Source organism: Strongylocentrotus purpuratus, unplaced genomic scaffold (assembly GCF_000002235.5).
Source record: "Strongylocentrotus purpuratus isolate Spur 01 unplaced genomic scaffold, Spur_5.0 spur5_scaffold_21, whole genome shotgun sequence".
Taxonomy (NCBI): domain Eukaryota; kingdom Metazoa; phylum Echinodermata; class Echinoidea; order Camarodonta; family Strongylocentrotidae; genus Strongylocentrotus; species Strongylocentrotus purpuratus.
In genome coordinates this window covers 41,216,697-41,233,970 of record NW_022145607.1, presented here as the reverse complement: position 1 = coordinate 41,233,970, position 17,274 = coordinate 41,216,697, and the positions used below count along the sequence as shown (strand labels likewise).

At 36.6% G+C, this 17,274-nt stretch overlaps 1 protein-coding gene across 1 annotated transcript; it reads right to left on the bottom strand.

Moving 5' to 3' along the window:
* Positions 1–5,323: 5,323 nt before the first annotated feature.
* LOC105439766 (Y+L amino acid transporter 2) lies at positions 5,324–16,155 on the bottom strand. Its single transcript, XM_030994815.1, has 12 exons — positions 15,979–16,155; positions 14,181–14,307; positions 12,845–13,013; positions 11,804–11,995; positions 11,151–11,276; positions 10,154–10,253; positions 9,684–9,728; positions 8,776–8,899; positions 8,480–8,583; positions 7,587–7,830; positions 6,932–7,115; positions 5,324–5,967 (listed from the first exon to the last, which is right to left on the bottom strand). Exons 1-12 carry the CDS (start codon positions 15,996–15,998, stop codon positions 5,903–5,905), a joined length of 1,500 nt encoding a protein of 499 aa, XP_030850675.1. The 5' UTR covers positions 15,999–16,155; the 3' UTR covers positions 5,324–5,902.
* Positions 16,156–17,274: the final 1,119 nt, after the last annotated feature.

Genomic DNA, 17,274 nt, shown 5'->3' with positions numbered 1-17,274 from the left:
ATAAATACAATGTAAAAAAAAAAGAGAATAAGGGTCCTAGGGGGGATATTTTTTTCAACTTTTACAAATATTTCAAAATGGAGGACAGCAATAGGAGTGCTAATGCTACTCAACCATTATTCCTTTATTTTCTTTTGCAATATATATATATATACACTGTATACAATGTATATGAGGCCGCCATCCATCACCAGCCTAACCGCTCACGATGGTGGTCTCCTGCGTTCTAAATTACCTCTCTAATTTATTTTGAAATATTTACTTTATATTTCTTATCTTGTTTGTATGCTTCGTACATGTTTATTGTATGACATAATTGTACATGATTTTCTATTTAATTACTTTTGTAAACATTTTAGTCATTGTATTTGTTATTGTTCGAATAATTGTACCTTGAATTCGAATTTGTATCTTTTTGAACGCAGAAATAAAATCAATCAAACAAACAAACACTGTATATTCCAAATCAACTTTTTTTCTTCAATTTTGTTTAGGGAAAGTCTATCCTTTTAACCCACTAATAACAAAAGTTTCTACTCTTAAATGTATAACACAAAAACAAATTGAGTAAAAAAAAACGGCGTTTTTTCTTCGTCCTTGCCCTCAGAAAGGGTTGTTTTCTTTGGGGTTTGGGAAGAAGTTCACACTATCAAGAAACAAATAATTCAGAATCGGCTCCCTTTAATCAAAATTGCATTAGTACTTTGTTCCTTTATTTTAATTTTCATACAATAGATGCTCAATGCTCAATGATATTCTTCTTTGTTTTCTTTCAAGAAGCCATCATAATAACAAAGGTGCCTATCATAATCTGTGCAGTAATTTAGAACTAGATCGAATCTATTCTTCAAAACTCTATGTGCCCCGGCCTGGTCAATACCATAGCTGAGGCTGGACTAATAATTTCAAGCTTAAAAAGCATCATACACAAGTGAATAGTAGCATTATCATAAGAAGCAGTAGCAGTAGTAGAAGAATCATCATTATTATCAATTTCACAATTAACAGATATAAAATATAGACATCAACTATTGTCTTTAGATTATCATATTTTGTCTTTACATTGCCATGTATACTAATGAATCACAGGCCATATTACGTCCCTATTTTCACGAAGTGACGGTAGTGAGGAAAATCGTAACGCAAAGTGAAAGCAATTTTTGTTCACTACCGTCACTTCGTGAAGACAGCGTAGCCTATACAAAAGATTGTGATAACACAAAATGTTATTTGTTGATTGATTACTTTTTGTAATACTGTAATACTTTTTGTCAATGCTGATTACATTTTGTGTAAGAACTATATCATTGTCGATTATAATTTTTATCTATCTATTTTTGTCAAAGCAAGATGCCATTTTTGTATGCACTCTCTCATTGTAAAATCACCAACGCTTATTAAAATTTGCATTTACTAAGTATTTAGCAGATGGCAAAATTCAATCAGTTTACTTTAATTACTTGATTTACGTAAAACACACACAAAAAAAATCATCAACTTCACAAGGGGTATAATAATTTAGTTGTTGACTATAAATCATGACTGTTTAAGAGTTTCGAATGGATATAATTTCAAACTGAATTACCGTTGGTAAAATGTTGTACCAACAGATTAGACTTGGTATGAATTGTAAACCAGACATTTCATCTAAAACAAATATATAAATATATAAATTCATGTGCTTGGTATAGTAAAAGATTTCACTTTGTAGTATACATTTTAGTCAGTCTAGATGTCTTTCTCTTTCTTTCTCTGACATGATTACATGCCTTATCGGTCTAATTTTTTTAACCTTCATTCCCGATTTTTCGATGTTTTAAAGATGATGGTTTACGTTTTAAAATATAGTGTAAAGCCAAGTATGGTAGAATTTTGTGGTGTAATAAAATGAAGAAGAACAGGTCAGTGAAATATTGAGCAATTCCGATTAAAATTAAGAAAATTATGAAGTTTTCAAGTTGCGATAAATCAAACACAAATTGGCAACTCTTTGACGTATCTTGCGAGGTCCCTTCCATTTGCTTCTGTACTAGACACACAATTCAGAAATTTTATTTTCCCTCGAGAAAATTTCCAATCATACATGCACCCTAAATACATGTATATTCATTGCAAATATGTTTGTATACAACCCCTGAATGGACAAATTCTATCCTGTCATCAATAGCGAAGGAAATGAAAGTTTATGAAATTTTAATGTAGGCCTACAGAGTAAATTGGAGAGGACCTCCCAAGATACGTTAGTGTGGCTCTTTTGTGATTGATTGATCGCACGTACCTTCAAAAATGCTTAACCTTCATATTTTTAATCGGAATTGGCTCAAACTTTCACTGACCCGTTCCTCTCATTTCAACTAGGCTCTTCCCTTTTAGCAAGTCGTTCTAATGTTTGATGGTGACAATATTGATATGCTCTAGAAATGAAATAACTAAATAAATATTATACAATTAAGAAAATGCTGCTTAGTCACAGAAGAGTCAAGTCAAGCATTACATTTTCCTGGAACCCCCTCCCCCCCCCCACAACACAAAACAGGATGATCATAGTAAGCTCAGGTTTTGTCCTCTTTTTTCCCCCGATAGTCCCTCCTGAAGCCAACATCTGTATACGTGTGAAGATATATGGGTGTGCCTCTGTGGTGAATGTGATTGTAGTGGGTGTGTGCGTGTGCGTGCGTGTGTGTGTATGTGTGTGTGTGTGTGTGAGAGAGAGAGAGAGAGAGAGAGAGAGAAGACATGTGTAGGTATATTTTCATATCCCTCTCTCTCGATGTCCAGTTATCAATTATTTTAAAAGTGCTATGCCAATATGAAGCAGACTAGAGTAGGTCCATGACAAACATACATTTTGACATGGAAGGTCCAATGAGAATATTGTCTAATTTTCATACCATTCAATAAAGTTGTATAGATTTTCGATACTCGGATTGGTTGGGGCCAACACATGCCCAAGTTATATCAGGTATTATTATTTTCATAGCAATAAATATACTAGAGGTATATAGGCTATAGGCTTATTATTTTGTTGGCTCCAGTTTGCGATTGTATATTTTAATTTCACGCAGTAATTGTAATCTTGAACATCTTGCACATAAATAGATTCGATACCGATGGCGGGTCCAGGGCTCTTTAAAAGCCAGAGTTAATGATCTTTGATAGGGATCTACGTATTATATACCGCTAGTGTATTTATGGCTATGAAAATAATCATACATGATAAAACTTTGGCATGTGTTCGCCGCAGTCAATCCGAGTACGGAAATCTATATACAACTTTATTGAATGGTATGAAAATGCTAAAATTAGACAAAGTCTTCAAATGTATGTTTGTCATGGCCGGACCTATAGTGGCATAGCACTTTTAATTAATTGATAACTGGACATTGAGAGAGAGAGAGAGATAGGCCTATATGAAAATACACCTACACATCTCTCTCTCTCTCTCTCTCCATCCACATTGGTCCTGTACTCTCTGTTTAAGTCATGATGCTCACAAACCAGCATAATTAGAGTGGACAGGGACTGTCTGTAAAAAATGTATTTATGATTATTATCATCGCTCCATATTCCATAAACATATTAATCAAATTCTCCGATAGGTACTTCGGTTCTCGATATTAGGGTTAATCGCAAAACCCGGGTAACATGCTTAGAAACGTGTGTGTGTGTGTGTGTGCGCGCGCGTGTGGGTGTGTGTGTGTGTGTGTGTGTGTGTGTATGTGTGTGGAGATTTTAAGCAAGGGGATTTTAAGCAAGATTAAAAGACTTCTCGGATGGTGGAAACAGAGGGACGGTGTTTGAAATAAAATCATTTATTAAAAACATATGCATTAGGTCTATGTAAATTAAATTACGTTTTTGCTTCACTAGTGGTTCCAAAGTGGGTCATATCGGAAATACAGAAAATATGTTTTGAAGTTATATGAAATGGGAAAGATCGAATCCCTAAGTTTCTATTTAGAAATGATCAAAGCATGGGAAGAGTTAGAAGGTTGTAGGAATTTTGAAGAAAAGAATAATCCAATTATTTTTAACAATAAAGATTTCTTATTGAAAAAGAAAATGATTTTTGATGAGGAGTTGTTTACACGCAATATTATTTCAATTCAAGATATTTTTGCTGAAATGGCATGCGGGCAATATCTCATTTTCAACATTTGGGGTTAAAAGTAAACAAAATTGTTGATGTATGGAGTATTGGGGAAGCTATTTTGAGAAGCGGGAAAAGGATAACTGGAGTTTAGTGGATGTAAAAGAGTATGATATTTTAATGCAGTTTAACTGTACCGTGAAGCTCCTCAGAGATGTATTATCGAGGAAGGTTTATGAATATTTTATAGAGAAGTTACGAAATTTATTTGTCTTGAAGATTCATGATGGACGGGAAGTTTCAGATTTTTCAAATGAGGTATGTAGGGAGATATTTACACTTGTTCTGGGAGTGTGTACATGTTCAAAGATTATGGCAAAATTTAATAGCTAAGTTTGAGCTAAGGGAATTAAGGTCTATCGACTGGATAGATATTCATTTAGGGTTGTCCGGTAACTCCCCACGAATAAAGATTTTTAATACAATTATTTTTGTAATGAAATATTGGATATATAAATGCAGGGGAAAGTCTGTAATATTGTCTTTGGGGGAGTTTATAAAAGAACTGTTGGAATTTAGGGAAGAAGAAAAGAATATTGTAGGGAGGGCAGGTGAATTGGCCTTACATTTACAGAAGTGGGAACAAGTGAAGCTTTCATGAACTTTTAAGCCTCGTTTAATTTTTTTTTTTTTTAATATATTGTTTCTGTTTGTCTGTCGCTCCAATTTGGGGTATTCTGAGGAGGCTAGGAAAAGCGTGTGGTTGAAGTGTGGTCGGGTTGTGTGTGGTCGCATGGTGGGAAGGGGGGAGGTAGTAGTGTGTTTGGTTGGATGGTTTTTGTTTGTTTTATGTTACAACTGCTTTCATTTTTGTTTTCATCAATTGTACAATCTATGTAATGAAAATGTTTTTGAATTCATGTCAAGGAAAAACAAATGTATTTTATTTCTAAAATTAATTTGTATTGTTTGGAATCAATAAAAAAAAAACCCTATGTAATAACAAAAAGTGTGTGTATCTCTCTCTCTATTTTTTTTCTCTCTCTCTATCTCTCTGTCTCCCCCTCCCCCCCCCCCTCTCTCTCTCTCTCTCTCCTCCTTTACGGGGGGGGGATATAGTTTTAATGGTTCGTTCCCCATTAATTAGGGAATACCATTACCCCTTTCCAACACACTCTCAAATACTCCAGTGGGTTTCCATACCTGTTGATCATGACAAAAGAAATAAAGGTATGAAGAATATATCATTTTTATTGAAAGAAAAGAAATGAAATAATATTCATATGATCACCATTTGTACAATATACTAGATACGAATGTGACAAATATCATCACGCTCGGAAAATGTCAATCAATTCGTTATCATCATTAAACGATGATATCATATTCATAGAAGATCTTTTCCACAATACTATAGCTCGATCTTCGTAGCTAGAATATCAATGTTGAATTGTGCTAATTTGGGTTCATTATTATAGTATCTGAAAATATTATCTAGAAGTATTAGAAGTATAGTGTTAAAAGAAACCTTAGAATATTTGCAGGTTAGGTTATTATGAAACAAAAAACTGTCAAAGTAAATACATACAAAATTCATCTTGACATTTTACCATAGTCGAGAATGTTACATTGAATAATCTTCATTGTTTATAAACATCAATGTAATTTCTCATTGTAGCATTAATTGTGTGAAATACAAGGACTATTTGAAGAAAACTTTAATCATTACAACAAAGTCATACTCTAGAGAAGAGGCAAAGTTATACATTTGTTTCAGATACAGAGGCATAGTGGGTTGAATTTCAATGGAATTCAAAAGGTCCTTTTTTCTTGATGAACGCAGTTGAACAGCTTCTGGAAAAATCTTGTCAGCTTCACTGTAAAAGAAAATAATTATTAAAAACATTATGCAATAAAGTATAAGCGAACAGGCTCTTAAGTAGAATAACAACATGACAATGTTCGTTTATGATGGAGCTTTTGAATGATTTTTATTTGAGAAAGTCACCATTCATAGCTTATTTGTAATGTTTAAAGGCCCACTGCACTACTTGTAGCTACTTGCGCCCTCTATATAACAAACAATGCCTAATCGGTGACCATTGGTCTCCCATGATCCTCTTTTTCTTATGTTAACTGAGAGCTGAGTTGATGAGATAACCACCTGTCAAGTGACCTTGCAGGGCAGTATAATCCCTCCTGTAAATTAGTACAGATAAGCTTTAATTGCTGTCGAATTATTAATGATGACTCTTTATAAAGCGTAAAAGCAACATGCAGATGAACGCATGTCGATTTGTCTTCTTAATAAGATTTTTTTTTTTAACTGAAAGGTTGCGCTAATGACATATTTTAAAGATCGCTAATTCTTAAATTTTCTCCCAAATTAATGTAAAAGGATTTGTTTTTCATAAAGGGCTTCTTTTCATTTCATCTACTTTGTTAGCATCTGACGCAAGTGTCCCCTCAATGATTGGACCTGGGGGGTGTTTCACAAAGATCCTAAGTTGAATGGAGGGCCATTAGCATCTATGAAAATATTTTGTGAAAGTTATTTTAAATGGCATATAATGTTGATTCAAATCATTTATATTGTATATTATCATGGGAAATTTCATGTTCTTGATGTGGAATTTATAAAAAGTCTAAACACTAGAACTTTTGCATTTGAAAATATTTTATTTTAAGGCTACAAATGGCTCTTCATAATTTGTAAGTCCAACTTAGAGGTAAGTTCGACTTAGGATCTTTGTGAAACACCCCCCCCCCCCCTAGGTTACGTCACAATGACCGACCGGTCCGACCCCTATCCATTCTAACAAAGAAGAACAGGGTTCTCACCTGAAGTAGACTTGACCCACTCTTGTTTGAGTTTGTACCTTGGGTGATAGAAGGCAAAGTAGACGGGAAGACCCGTCAGGACGGCAGTCATGCCGATTGCTTTATTCAAGGGGTCCAAGTAGAATGCAAGAACTGCTACGAAGATTTGGCAACACATGTAGAAAAAAGCCAATACTAGGGGTACCTAAAATGGAAAGAAAAGGAAACTGAAGTCATTCAAAATAATGTATAATTTTTCTTTATCGCCACCTTCATCAAGGAAAACTACTAAATGAAAAACGTTACATTTTGGGAAAAAGCATTTCCGATAGTAATTTCCAAAATATTATATTATACTCTGATTTTTTTTTTTTTTTTTATTTATTTTATTTATTTATTTTTTTTTTTTTTTTGGGGGGGGGGGGGGGGTCTTTTGTTTAAGTAGAGTATAAGGAGAGGGCACCCGTCGCGCCCACATCAATGTATGCTTGGTGGGCTTATGGGAGTCGACCTAAAATGGAAGGGGCGCACACGAATGCTAATAATTATGTATCTTATATAGAGGGAAAGAAAATATTGGAGTAGTTTCCCTATTTCATCACGGGGTCCGTCCTTGGTGCAACAAAACAGAAAAAATTCCTTTTCCGTCAGGATCGTGACTTCTTGTTTTGCTCACCTTGACCGTTCTCTCCCGATCCGGGTACTTCCATCGGTAATAGGGCACTATGGCAATCGTCATCGTGTCAAAGATGTTTTCAACGAAGCCCACGTACGCGATGATAGTGAAGATATCGTCTTCGACCAGGTAGATGAGCCCGATGAGGGTGACGAAGGTCGCAGGGATAGGGGTGTAGTAGTTGACGTTGAGCATGGCTGCGATCTCCGGTAGCACGCCCTCTCGAGCCAAGGCGAACAGTTGCCTGATTATGGAGGGCAAAGACAGTTTTGATAAGATGAGATCAGTGAGTTATGAATATGTTTCATATCTAGGGCAACAAAAATAATTTCAAAGGTTTAACTTTAGTTATGATTCAACAGGTAAGAGTACCGACACTGTGTAGGCCAATTATGTTGAGTGACATCGTATTAAACGGTAGGCCATAGCGATTTGTATAATACTGTGTATAAAATATAACATATTATATATAAAATCCCTTCTCTCTCTCTCTCTCTCTCTCTCTCTCTCTCTCTTCTTTCTCTCTCTCTCTCTCTTTCTCTCTTTCCTCTCTCTCTCTCTCTCTCTCTCTTTCTCTCTCCTTTTCCTCTTTTCTTCTATTTTACCTAATTCTTTTCTCTTGCTTTACTTTTTTTCTTCCGTTGCTCTCCCCCCCCCCCCCGTTTTTATGGGGGGGGGGGGGCGGCCGATGTGGATCCGTCATTGCATTCATTGTAATGTTCTAACATTCGAAAATTTGGTGCACAATTAAGGATTTCGAAATTGTACTTGGTCGATTTTTGAACGTCGTCGTGAGATCCAGCGAGGTTTATAAGATATGATATCCTCAGGGTATATGGCAGTGGAACAGAAAGAGAAAGCGAAAGATTAAAAGATGAGACAGCAGACTATACCTCCCACGTTTGTAGATTACTGAGTTGAGAGCACCCATGGCCGACATAGAAACGAAGAACCAAACAAGCCAAGACCAGCTACCCAACGCTTTAACGCTGTAGTCCTGCCAATGGCAAATGAGAAACAGAAATACTCCATCAATCTGAGTTAAAATGAAGACAGTGAACACTACATGATATTTCTATTAATTATGTACAATAAGACTGTTTGAGATTAGATCACGTATATCTCAGGAAATGTGTGTGTGGGGGAGGGATTCAACCGGGAACATAGGGATGGTATAGGCTATACTTACTGCGGCAATAGCTGAAGAACTAAGCACTTCCTCTGGTGATAGAAGAGTGAAGTAAGCGATGTTGGTCAGCACATAGATGATAATGATGGTTACCATAGAGATGACTAAACTAAGAGGAATGTTTCTGGAAGATAATAAGAGAGGATGTGCCGTAATACAGTGGTTCATTCACTTGACTCTCATTCCAAGGGCCGAGGGTTCGAATCCCAGCCCGGTACTAACGTCATATTTTGGTAAGACACCATTCTACATTTGCCAATATCCACCAAGGTGTAAATGGGTACCTGGCATTGCTGGGCTTCCCATGCTTAGGCGCTCAATAATACAATTTTTTTTTCTACAGGGAATCGAATTACTTTACCTAGGTGGAAAGTAGCAGCTACACAACTTTAACTAATATCATCTTCTTCCTTTTTTATGTGTAATGTGTAATGTATTGTAAGTAAAATTGTATTTAAGTATGTTATGTAGCTCGATCATTGTAAGCGCCTCGAGCACCCTCTGGGTGGATATGTCGCGCTATAAAGATGTCTTTATTATTATTATTATTATTACACATTCATATCTTGCCAAAAGGCAATAGTATCGTGGCAGCTATAAGCAGGCACGTAGCCACGGGGGGGGGGGGGGGGGGGGGGGGGGGGGGGGGCACGTGCCCCCAAAAAATTCGAAGATCGGTTGAACTTTTTTTTTACCCCTTTTGTTTACCTTGATCGATTACATATATGTGATCCCCCCCCCAAACATCAAACTCTGGCTACGTGCCTGTCTATAAGAAAACAATAATGAGGAGGGTTGGGGTAATAATACATGCTTACTGTAATTAGAAGTGTCATTTACATTTATTTATCTTTTTAAAACAAATGTATTAGAAGAAAATGTTCATGATGTTCTAATGATTATCTCACCTTTTAGGTTCTTTTATTTCTTCTGTCAAAGCGGCCACGGTATCCCTGAAAAGATAATTAAATAAACAACAACAACAGCAACAAATTTATTTAATATAGTTCATGTATCTATGTGTATTTATATATTGGATTGTATTGTTTTTATAAAACTTATTAAACATCATTCAGTTCATAAACATATAAATCACAACTCATGGCAATATTTAACAAGCGATAAGGTATATATTATTAGAAAATGTACGTTCAGATAACTGAGAAAAGATATAAACACTCATGAAACATCCTTTTCCCTACTGTAAATGTCAAATATGAAATATGAAAATAAAATTGACTGACTTTTTCGTCGCCTAACCGCTGACAAAACATGACAGCCGTTGACAGTGCATGGCTTTTAATAGTGCCTTTTTTGTATAGTGATCTGACATGTTGGTATAATTATATATCATTATTAAAATTGTTATAAATCTTACCAACCCCCGTAGGCATACGTTCCTGCATAGAAGGCTATGGGTAGGAGCTTTATACTAGGGCTACCAGTAGTGAATGCGTTTGCCAAGTAAGTCGTGTGACCTGTAATAGAAACAAAGAAGGTGGATTATTAGCTCTCGGATGTCCATTATAAGACTAAATATTATTTAGTTTCAGTTGCACCTTATCTGTTGCCTCCCCCACCCCCCCCCCCCAATTATTTTGAAATCACTAATATTCGGTCAGCGATGTGGCGTTTTTGTATATTTTGCAGTGGCGTTTCTAAGGGTGGAACAGGGGGCACATGTATCGGATGGCAGTTGAATGGGGCGTAAAAATGCAAAGATAAATAGAAAGGGCTGAAACGGAAAAAAAGTTCACGGTCCTAAAGGCACGTGTTGCTTCAGGATATTGTGATTTCGCACTCCAATATAAATCATAGGTTATAAATAGCGTATTAAAAGGGTAAAATATTTGTCACTCTTGCTGCTTTGTTTATTATTGCGCCTTAATATATTGCAGTATAAACATGACATTCGGGAAGGTTCGGCATTTGAAGAAATTTTTTATTTTTTATTTTATGTGCCTTGCTAATTTATTTGACTATATTCTTCAAGAGAGTGTGTAAAATTTACGTCCCAGTTGAAGAAGAACTCAATAGAAAGCTACTTATATCCGAAATTGGCAACACCGCTTCTCTGCTGCAGTCATAGGCGTACGAAAAGGAGGGGGGGGGGGGCTTCCAAGAAGATTTTTTTTAGAGATCCAATTATTCGGGCAGTAAGGTATACGGTTATACTTTTTTATATCTTAGCTAGTGACTTTGGATGATGAAATAAAAGGTGAAAGAAATTTTAAAGAAGAGAGACACAGAGAGACAGAGAGAGACAGAGAGAGAGAGACAGACACACAGAGAGAGAGAGAGAGAGAGAGAGAGAGAGAGGGAGAGAGAGAGAGAGAAAGAGAGAGAGAGAGAGTGAAGGAAGAGTCACGACTTACCAGTAGCGATGTTATACATGCCGGTGACAATGATGATTATAAGCCCGATGGTCTTGGTGATCGTAAAGAACCCAGCAAAGCGAGTAGGTCCTTTGACGCTCACACAGTTTATTCCAACAAGGAACACTTTAATAAAAGTAGGAAAAGATCGAAATTGTGTGTAAAAAATGTTTGTAAAACAATTATATAGACATATTTTTCTGACTTGCATGTCATATTCTCTGTGTTCTTTCTTTCTATTCCCCTCCTTATATCCCATATGACTTAGGCTATGTCTCCATTTATATTTTCTGCCTAAAAGCAACTTCTGTAATGTTCTTCTTTACCTCATTTCTCAGTTTACAGTGAACTGTCTGTTGAAAGAACAAAAAATGAGAAATTGGATCCGGCAACCCTCCCTCAATTTCACTGAGTCTAATTTTATATATTCATTTATTATCTATTTATTTATTCACTTATTCATTCCCTTAACATCTATTCATTTATTTAGGTATTGCGTTACTCATCTTGTATTTATTTATTTGATAATTAATTCATTTATTTGCTTGTCAGAGTTTTTCTTTCGATATTTACCCCCCCCCCCCCCCCCCACCCCGATAACGAAACTCTGGTCCCGCCCGGCTCCGCAGCATTATTTTGACGACGTTACTCACATACAACACAGATGCCCAATAATCGTACGGCGAGGATGGGCGGACCCGAGCAGGGGAAGAACGGAGTGAGAAGGTACTCCGGAATGATGATGGCCACGATGGCCGAGCCAGCGGTCAGGAAGAAGACGATGATCCAAAGCTTGAGGAAGGCGACCGCGGGACCGTAGGCATCATGGAGGAAAGTCAGTTCCCCTGCAAGGTATTTTGAGTAAATACGTGAAGAGCATGAATCAACTGGCTCTTGCAGCTAGGGAAGGGAGTGGGGTTGCTATTAGTGGCGTATACCTACAGAGCTATGGCCCCCTCCCGAATAAAACAAAATATGGGTAAATTACATTGGATGAAGTCATCGAAAGGATCATATGCTTGTACCTCTTTAGTAGCCCCTCCCTGATTGATTTTCACCCCCCCCCCCCTTTCACTGGCGTAGGTGAAAGGGGGCAATTCCCTTCCTGACAGATTTCCAAAAGTGAAAAAGAATTAGGGCAACTAGTTATGGCCTAGCAGCAGTTCGTAGGTTAGGTTAGAATAATAGGAATGCACGAAAAATAGCCACAAGCCAATTCCAATGATAATTCATATCGAGCAATGCCCCCCCCCCCCCATTGCAAACAAATTAGGGCATCAAAAATTCGTTTCTTACTAGTTATATGGATCACATTGTAACTTGAGATGTTTTGCCCCTCCTGAGGACAAGGCATGGATACGCCACTGCCCCCCTCTCTCTCTCCCCTTCTCTCTCTCTCTCTCTCTCTCTCTCTCTTATTCTCTTTCTCTCTTCCTCTCTCCCCCTTCTCTCTCTTTCTCTCTCTCTCTCTCTCACACACTTTCTCTCTCTTTCAAGTTCTATCTCTGTTTGTATCTGTAGCGAAAAACTGAAACAAATAATTTTAACAACCAGATGAGATACTAGTAATTATATTTCTCATCAGTCTGTCGAGAGCCAGAAGGGCTTTAACTCGAGAAGGGTTGTTGTTGTAGTGGTGGTGGTGTTGTAGTTGTTATGAAAGACTTGACGCTGCCTGGTTTCTAAATACTTACCTCCAGACTTCTTTATCATGACGGCCAGCTCGGCATAGACGAATCCCCCGCAGGTCTGGATAACACCGCAAGCTACCCAGAAGATGAGGGCTAGCCCTACCGACCCACCGGTACCCCGCAGGATCCCCGCAGGCGAGATGAAGATGCCCGTGCCGATGACACTCCCGACCTAAAGGTCAGGGGTCAAATCAAGGTCAAAGGTTAGATGGGTCATGCATGTTGCACACGAGGCGTTATTTTGCTGACGTAGCACTGCGTCACCGACCGAGGCGATGTTTGACGCCCCATGGTCAGTCTCCATTAATTCTTCAGTTCATCAAACATAAAAATATCATACAAATCATTTTGAAGGTAAAATACAAAGTACATTTAATTAGTTCACACAAAATATGAACAATTAAAGGGACCATCATTAAAAACATATTGAGGCTTGACACGTTGATGGTCCCAATAATTGTCAAGAAATTACATAAATATTTTCAGGGGAAAGATAAAGTAATAATAATAATAATAATAACCTAGACTTATATTCGAAGGTGTTGGGGGTATTGAATTAGAGATGTAAAGTAAAAACAACTGATAACATGTAAATGTAATGTCGATATCGTACAAAAGGTAAATACAAAATGTAAAAACATTGTGTTTAATTGTAAGCATAACCCTATAATGCCTTTACGGGATTTGAGCGCAGATAACAATATGACGTCTTGTGCATGCGTCGTGCGTAAATGATGTTGCGCCAAAGATATGCATCTAGAGGCGCTTGAGTTACACCATAGACCTACGAAGCAAGTCCATGGTTACACACGCTTTGTAAGTCCGGACAGGTTGCTGATCCGGTCATATCAGACCTTTTTCAGACATTTTGAATTTAAAAAGTTTGCATGGATCTTTGAAAACTTAGTCGATAATATAAAAAAATGGCAAGCGTGGCAAAGTGTATTATGTTTTACTTGATGCCTATTTTTCGTGATACCAAACGGCGCGGCAAAACGTGAAATGTTTTCCTTACGTTAATTTATTGAATGATAAAAAAGCTTTGGTTATAATTATGTTGCAGTTTTGTATACGGTTGGAGTTTGTTATCCGTTGATGGGGGGGGGGGGGGTGTTCAAAGAGGAATGTCCTTGTCAAATTGTTAGAGGAAGTTGTCCAAGAGGTAGATTTTTCAAGGTGATTGTCCTTGGAGTAGTTGTCCGGAGTTGTGGTGATAGTCCGTAGGGTAATCATCCTGATACAAGATGATAATTTTATACTAATACTGTAGATATCTTGTTAACAGTCTGAACACAAGAAATATTGGGGCGTGGGTTAATTCAATTGAATTATTTCTTACCGTATGCCACACACAACCCCATAGACCAAGATGTCTTGGGATGGCGACTTTAGAATCGGTCGAATCGCCATCAGTTGAACCGCCAGAAGTTGAGTCGCCATCTTTTGGCTGTGGCGGATCGATAGACCTATAAACAGCGACAAGAAAATATTTCTTTCTGACAATGATTGCGTTATTGAGGAATTAACTTTGACATATTTCTTATTTTACCATTATCATAAGGAAGTTCATCGTTGTTGTTGTGTTGTTTTTCACGAAATAAATTTTAAGCCTTTGTATATAAGCAAGGAATGTTGTTGTTGTTGTTGGAGCAAGTTAAAAAAAAAAGAGTATGTACAATCATGTTGGGTCCACGATACACAAGTTATACCAATGCTTGCCAAATATGTGATATTTCAACGCTTGAATCCAGAAGGGTAAAGCTTTGTCCGGATTTCGCTAGCTAAACGCCCAACATGTAGTACCTGGTTACCTCTTCGGAAAAGCAAACCCATTTCCTTACGCCATGCATCTAGATATCAACAGTTCAAGTGCAAAACCAATCGTTTCCGAAATAGTCCCATACCTTACTTTGTCGATCTTCTCAATAAAGCCAAGCCCAATTAATCAAAATAGATGAATTAATGTACTTTTAAAGATTTGTATTATACTCTTTTCACAGATTCCTGATTTTACTCTCCATAAGATAATTAAAAACCAAAATAACACAATTCTGTTCCCTTTCCCTTCAATAGCCACTTTATATCTGGAGGAAAAGGAATGTTAGAGTGCCAAAGTTGTTGTTTTTTGTGTTTTTTTTAAATAATTTTTTTTATATCATTTTTCTAAGCAATAATACAAATACTTGCAATATCAAACGTCAGCAATGTTATGAAAAGAATACGTTCTTTTCTATTTTTTTTTTATGTACATGCATTTTTACAACTTCCTCTTTTACTTCTTTTCTTCATGTTTCTCCTCTCCGTTTTTCTGCCTTCATGTTATATTCTGTTTTCTTATTTTTGCTACCATAGCAATCTTACCATATTAACTATACATATTTCAATATTGGCGAATCAATTGTAACTGTATTTTATGTTTGAAATATGCAATGAGTCTTTTAATTGTACATATGACTAATTCAGCCATTGCGTTACGACATATGTTTTTAATAAACCTTGAATTGATCGATTGATTGTTGGGTTAATTGTTCAGTTTATAATACAATTAACATTATTACTTTTTTTTTTTTTTTTTTTTCTGTTTTTATTGTTTTTTCTGAAAAATTAACAGAGTAAAAGCAGCAATATAAAATATAATATCATCTTAAAACTACAAAACAGGCATAATTAACATTATTACTTCAACGATTTGATTAACAGGACTGATCCATAAGCAAATTGTAAGTGACCTAGTAAAATATAGTACTAGTAAAATAGGAAACTAGGAACAAGACGGAAATGGAATTGTGAGATTGCATTTTAGAGCCAGGGTATATTTAAGTAACGGTATCGGTAAACTGAGAAATATAATTGCATAGTTATCATTACTAATACATGTTTAATTTAGATTTCGAAGTGAACTGATTACTAATCACGCCTATCTATTCAGTCTTATAAGAAAATAAAACATACTTTGCAAAATATGAAGTAATACTTTTCAATGTAGAGACCGACAAAGCAAATTGGAGGGCGTATAAAGCAACTACCCCCATTATATGTGCGATCAATCTGAATGGGTATAATACTGATTAATTTATAGATATACTATATTGATAAGCCTAACGTAAGATAAAGAACTTTGTAAATCGGATACTCACGTTCGAGAAGAAACAGACATCTGAAGGGTGAATTGTAGTATTAATCGTCGCAATCCCCCTGTTCTTAACCAACTGCACACAACTGTGTTGCTATTCTAACAGAAAAGCTAATGATTTTAGTTGTAATACACATTATTCGCATAAATCCCTTATCATACAAAAACTAGAGCGAAGTGACCGAACGAAACAATTGATTAGTTCCAGTTTGTGATTTTTGACACTTTTAAACGGATGTGGCAACGGAAACAAGCAGTGAAGTACAGTGGAGAGAAAGCCTACAACATATCGCAATGAATAATTTGGGGGGAACGGGGAGGGTATTACAAATTAAAAATTGAATGATTGATATAATAATATGAGGGCAATATTGAGTTATTAAGTTGGTATTGAGTTGAAGTAGAAGGAAAGGTGGAAAATTAGTCATTAAATAAGAATGGGGAACATGCGCACGGCGTATGACAAAATATGTGTAATTCCGTATATTAGGGACCCACTTTGCGACATTTTTAGTGTCCATGTTACTTAAGGAACTCACACGTATTTGTGACTCTGGGTAAAGACTTAAATAGTGGAGTGAGATTGTAAAGTGATTTCCAAGCATAATATTTCATCCTCATACCTAGAATCACTTAACAATCATACTCAACTATTTAAATCTTTACTCAGAGCCACACATACGTGTAGGTTCCTTATGTAACAGGAACACCAATAATGTCCCAAAGTGGGTCACTAATTTTGGAATTATATACCCATGGGCCTATATCAAGAAGAATACGGAAGAACATGCTATGGGAACTCTTAAAGTTAAAAAGGGGTAGCTTTCTCAAAAAGAAAATAATGCTAATTAGTTGGAAACTACGAGGACATGCAGTGACTAAGAGAAGGGGGAAAAAGAGAGAGAGAGAGAAAAAAAAAAGGATGTGGGGGGTTATTTAGTTCATGCATGCCTAGTACTTTAAGGGTCGAGAGATTCTACTAATTTGCATTAAGAAGAAAGGGGCACATTAATTTATTGATACATTCCCTGTATATAATTATGTGGGCATACACCGTTTTATATACTATACCAGTGATTAGGTGTGCAACTGCCCCAATGTAACCCAGGAGCGAAGCCTTGGTCAAGGTAATTGTTCTAAACTTCGTAGGAAGTACTTCAGTGATATGATAAGCTTTAGTGTCAAGCTCAATCGAGAAGTTCAATCATGGTGTCATAAAAGTGCTCTTTAACATGGACAGTTCCATGGGCAGTTCTAGGACATTTTAATCGGGGGGGGGGGGGGGGGGGACAAGTGCGGC